Below are 5000 nucleotides of genomic sequence, written 5' to 3' on the forward strand. Positions count from 1 at the left end.
CAAATCTAGGAACACAACATCAGCCTCGGGAAAAGAGAAGACTCACCCAGTGTGAATGAACGTGGCCCAGGTGAAGGTGAGCAGCGAAGAGATCTGTTGGTCCTGCGCCCCTGCTTGACCTAGGTCGTAGGGCAGGAAGAAGATCAGAGCGAGGTCATCTCCATGAGAGACGCCCGTGAAGATGTAAGGACTCCTCACGCCCACGCTGTCAGCCAGGCGGTACAAGGGCGCGCTGTAGGAAGGGGAACCAGGGAGGTGGTGCGTCATGAGGTACCTGGAAGAGAAAGACGAGCAGGTGAGAGAAATAGAAGATGAAGAAAAAAAAACACAGTGAAGGATCTTAACTATAAAACCATAATACGGAATTACCTAAACGAAACCCTACATGTAAGAGAGAGAACACGAGAGAAAAATAATTTAAAAAGACAAGGAATATGCGCGAAAATTAGAAAAATCACTGCGTTTCAAGAGCCTGAGGGACCTCACGTATAAACAGGTGATCTGGAGGAGGCGGCGAAGTAGGAGGCAGCGTCCCACACACACGAGGTGAAGCAGAGGTCGGTCATGGCCTGGGAACAAAAATAGAAAATCTGAAACATTTTGGATTCCTACTATTTCTGATAATAGTTATTACGGTAATGATTACTATCAACATCAACTTATCATCTCATCTGGCGTTGAGTGTTGTTGATCATTATCGTTCATTGTATAATTTCCATCAAGATTAAATTGGTCACTAAACATTTTTTTTGGTGTAGGCGATTATAAACATCCTTTTACCAACGCACTCAACAATGTCGATAACAGATGCAACATGCAAACCCATTAACTGTTTTTGACTGTTAGCAGTTGATCTGCTATTGCCTTATCGATATCCAATATTACGTATCCATTAAATATTGAAAAACTGAACACAATGATTAATAAACAAACAAACAAACAGAAGAACAGACAAAAAAGAGAGACAAAAACAGAACTAACAAGAAACAGAACAAACTAAAACAAAAAAATACAGAACAAACTAAAAATAATAATGATAATAATAATAAAAACAGAAGAAGAAGAAAAAAGTTCCCTCACATCTCCACCTCATTTCTCCTCCTCCTCGTCCCCTCACCTCGCTCATCTCCTCAACCAGCGTACTGAGGTCGTCCTTAGCCTGTTCCGAGTAATAGAACGACTCGGCAGCGGAGGCCACGGCGGCGACGTCGTCCTGGCTGGAGTTCGACCAAAGGCTCTCGATGACGTAACGCACAGACTCGTCGTACGTCTGGCTGGGACTCCCCGCTCCCTCGGCGAAGATGCTGATGGCTTGGGACGGTGATGAATTATTATTATGATGATGATAATGGTGATGGTAATTATAACAGTTATGATAATAACGATAACAATGATGATAGTCATGATGATAGTGATGATAACAAGGATGATAATAATGGCACTAATGAGGATAAGAATGATGATAACGATGAGGATTATCATAATTATAATGATTACGATAATAATGGTAACTATTATCATAATGATAACGATAATTATGATAACAATAATGGTAATAAGTATCATAATACTGGTAAAATTAATTACAACAATATTGAAAATAATGAAAACAATAATAATAATAATGGTAATGATAATGGCAATCACAATGATGTGATGATGGTGACGGTAATAATAATAATGATAATGGTAATAACTATAACAGTAATCAACAAATGGATGACAGTCACTGTATCAAGATCACAAATTGCAAGAACGGAAGTCCCACTCACTAAGAGCCAGCAGGATGCCCTCGCCAGGAACTCCCCCAATGAGGAGCGGTACGGGCGAGGCTGGGGGCTCCGCCATAAGGGCCTCGACAGACTGTGGCAGGAACGGGTCCTCCCTCAGCCCCCCGTCCACCGATGGCCTGAACAGCATCGGCCAAAAGACGTACCGCTGATGGGTTGGAGAAGTTAGACGGGGATTGTCCATGAAGACGAGAGCAGGTAGATGGATGGATACAGATTTAGATAGGGAGAGGGAGAAGGAGGGATGAAGAGGGAGATGAGGAGAGAGAGAGAGGGAAAAGGAGAGGGAGAGAGAAAGGGAGAGGGAGATGGAGAGAGAGAGAGAGGGAGGGAGAGAGAGAGAGAGAGAGAGAAAGGGAAAGGGAGAGAGAGAGAGAGAGAGCAAGAGAAAGAGAAAGATAAAGAGAGACTTCCAGCCTAAATCAATCTACCTTAATTGAACAAAACAGACAAGCAAAATCCAAACGCCACAATAACCTAACCTAACCACGCAAACTAACATGCATGTCCGCCTGTGCCATGAGAATGTCCCGCGGCGACTTCTCTTCCAGGCAGTCCTTCATGTGTGAAATCGGCCACGTCGAGCAGCCCAGGTTCCGTGCCAGGTCATAGGTCGTCTCCCAGGGCTCATGCGCCGTCGACCAGGGGCAGTTGCCGGCGCCGCTCATCATGATGGCTCCCGAGAAGAGTCCTGCAGGAGGGAGAGGTTCGGGATGTGAGGCGCTGGGCGGATGAAGAGGGTTGTGTAAGGTAGAAGGAAGAAAGAGAAGATGAGAAACGTAAGGTATAGAGTTAACGGCGCAGGAGGAGTGTAGATTTAAGGCAAAACATTACGATAGTCTAGAATAGCGCTGGATCGGCAAAGATGGAAAGAATTGGGGAAGGCTTATGCCCAACTACGGACCCTTACAAGCTGAGAAGAAGAAGAATATCGTAAGAAACTGGCGACTTAGAATTAGACAGTCTCCAGTCACTTCTAATCACTCTGGACACGATCGTACCTTTGGAGAGCGGGGACAGCATATGGAGATGGACGAAGGAGGCGCCCGACCCGAAGCCTCCGAGAGTCACTCTGTTGGGGTCGCCGCCGAACTGAGCGATGTTCCTCTGCACCCAACGCAGGGCCGCCACTTGATCCAGAGCGCCGTAGTTCCCGGCCAAAGTTGTGTCCCCCGTGCTCAGGAACCCTGTGAGAGGAGGTGAGGAGGAGGAGGAGGAGGAGCAGGGTGTAAGTTTATCTTTAAGGTACCGTTGATTATGTTTATAAATGTAGTACTAGCTCTGTGTTCACTTTTACTTGATAACATCACGGGAATGTTACGGCAGTTCTCTTCATTGACTTTAAGATCTGAAGTCCTTCCTTTTGTTTACCAAGGGCGCCCAGGCGAAAGTTGGTCGTGACGAGTAGGATATCTTCCCTCAGGAGTTTCTGAGGACCGAGAGAGGACGCAGCTCCTTTCATGTACCAACCGTCGTGCAGAAACACCAGGACTGGTAAACGCTCTCGAGTTTGTCCTACGGGGAAAAAATATTAATGAAGGATGAATGCATGATGTTCTTTTATATTTTTGAATGAATTCTCACTTTATCTCGATGTCTCTCTGATAAGGTAAGAAAAAAAGTTTGTGAATTGATGATATTCTTTCTAAATATACCATAAAAAAATTCCCTTTTAACATTGCAACTGTGTTTACGACGACCTGCGACAGCAATGCACACCGTACCTGGCAAGAAAGGCGTGTATACATTGAGGAACAGACAGTCTTCATCGCCGACGACCTGGTTCGCATCGTAGTCGTACTGAGGACAAAAGGGGCGGTGCTGCGTGGCGTCCAGACGACCCCCTGGCCAGGGCGCGTCCCCCAGTTCCTCCGGGTCTTCCCAACGCAGCCTCCCCGTCGGCGCCTCCGCGAAGGGTATTCCCCTGCGGAAGTAATCGTGTGTTTAAGTTTATTAGGCCGCACTGGAAGAAAAGAAGTAGGTCGCAATCTCCATTGTTATTATTTGTTCTTATTTTGCCATTCTGATGTCATGAAAACAAACAAAAACAAAAAATTTACTCGCACATTTGTTTTTTTCTTATTATAAACGTTTTTATTTTGTTATTATTTCTATTTACCTATTCATTTATTTTTACATAATTCATACAGCAAGTCTCTCGAAACATCCACAACGATGCCTTATCTATTACAACTCCACAGATGTGTCAACTCACACAAAGAATTTGCCTCCAAAAGACTACATACACGAAGCAACTCTAAACCGCGACTCGCGTGACCCTGACCTGAAGGCGAAGTAGGGTCTTCCTGTGGTAGGCGGTGACGTCGGATGCTCCGTGAACTCCTGGCCGCCCGTGATGACGCCCATGCTGGTAGGAAGATCCACCATCTGGAATTCCGCCCTCAGGTCCGCCTTCACCGTCTCAGATCCTGGTGGAAAAGTGTGAGAGGTTGATGTTGGCAATAATGTTGTTAATCGTTGGCTGGAGGTGTTATAGGTTTACCAAGCTTCTTCACAAAATTGCATAATTATTCATGTGTTATCGTTTCGTTCGTAAATATTATACAAATGCATCATAATTCATGGCAAGGAATTTATTGCGTAAGGTATATAAAGTATATACAGACTAGATCAGTCAAGTTTTTTAGTGTTGTAAACGCTACAGCGAATTTCTCTAACATGACACGAGAAAATATACAAGTATTAGCATAAAAAAGCCACAGTGGTTCATTAGCTGACCCATTAGTTAGCTCCGTTTTATTCATTCACTGATATTTTCCAGGTTCTCTATGGAAGCAAACAATGCAGAGGTAGAACCACGGACATCAACATGACAGAAAATCAATAATGATCTCAATGCAGCGATGATATTCCACGCCCACATATGTACATTTCTTGGAATATAAAAAGATGAACCTCATTTTCAATATAGAAAAAATAACCGCAAATACTCTGATGATAAAACATTACTGATGATGGAAATTAAAATGAGAATACTACTACTATCAATACTGATTATATTAATGATGTGGAGGGGTGACACTAGATGATGATATTAAGTAGAAGAAGAAATAATAGGAACACAGATCACAGATATTACCAGAATTAAGAATTCTGCCTCTGCGAAACTGGTTCAATCCTTCTTCTTCTTTTGCTCCATCTTTCGCTTCTTCTTCTTCACTTCCTTCTGCCTTGTTTACGAGCAGGGAA

General features: G+C 43.8%; 1 protein-coding gene across 1 annotated transcript in view; it reads right to left on the bottom strand.

The window, feature by feature from the left end:
- The window catches only part of LOC122266628 (esterase E4-like), a 7491-nt gene that overhangs the window by 2090 nt on the left and 401 nt on the right, over nt 1–5000 (bottom strand). Inside the window, exons 1-10 of the mRNA XM_043014567.2 lie at nt 4891–5000; nt 4075–4219; nt 3515–3714; nt 3162–3305; nt 2792–2977; nt 2291–2481; nt 1773–1938; nt 1118–1311; nt 487–569; nt 47–274 (exon numbers count right to left, since the gene is read on the bottom strand). The exon at nt 4891–5000 is cut by the window's right edge and continues 401 nt beyond it. Of these exons, the coding sequence (XP_042870501.2) occupies nt 47–274; nt 487–569; nt 1118–1311; nt 1773–1938; nt 2291–2481; nt 2792–2977; nt 3162–3305; nt 3515–3714; nt 4075–4219; nt 4891–5000 (1647 nt within the window). The remainder of the gene's footprint in view (nt 1–46; nt 275–486; nt 570–1117; nt 1312–1772; nt 1939–2290; nt 2482–2791; nt 2978–3161; nt 3306–3514; nt 3715–4074; nt 4220–4890) is intronic.

This window comes from Penaeus japonicus, unplaced genomic scaffold (assembly GCF_977035675.1).
Source record: "Penaeus japonicus unplaced genomic scaffold, GWHDUDI00000001_assembly GWHDUDI00000001, whole genome shotgun sequence".
Classification (NCBI taxonomy): domain Eukaryota; kingdom Metazoa; phylum Arthropoda; class Malacostraca; order Decapoda; family Penaeidae; genus Penaeus; species Penaeus japonicus.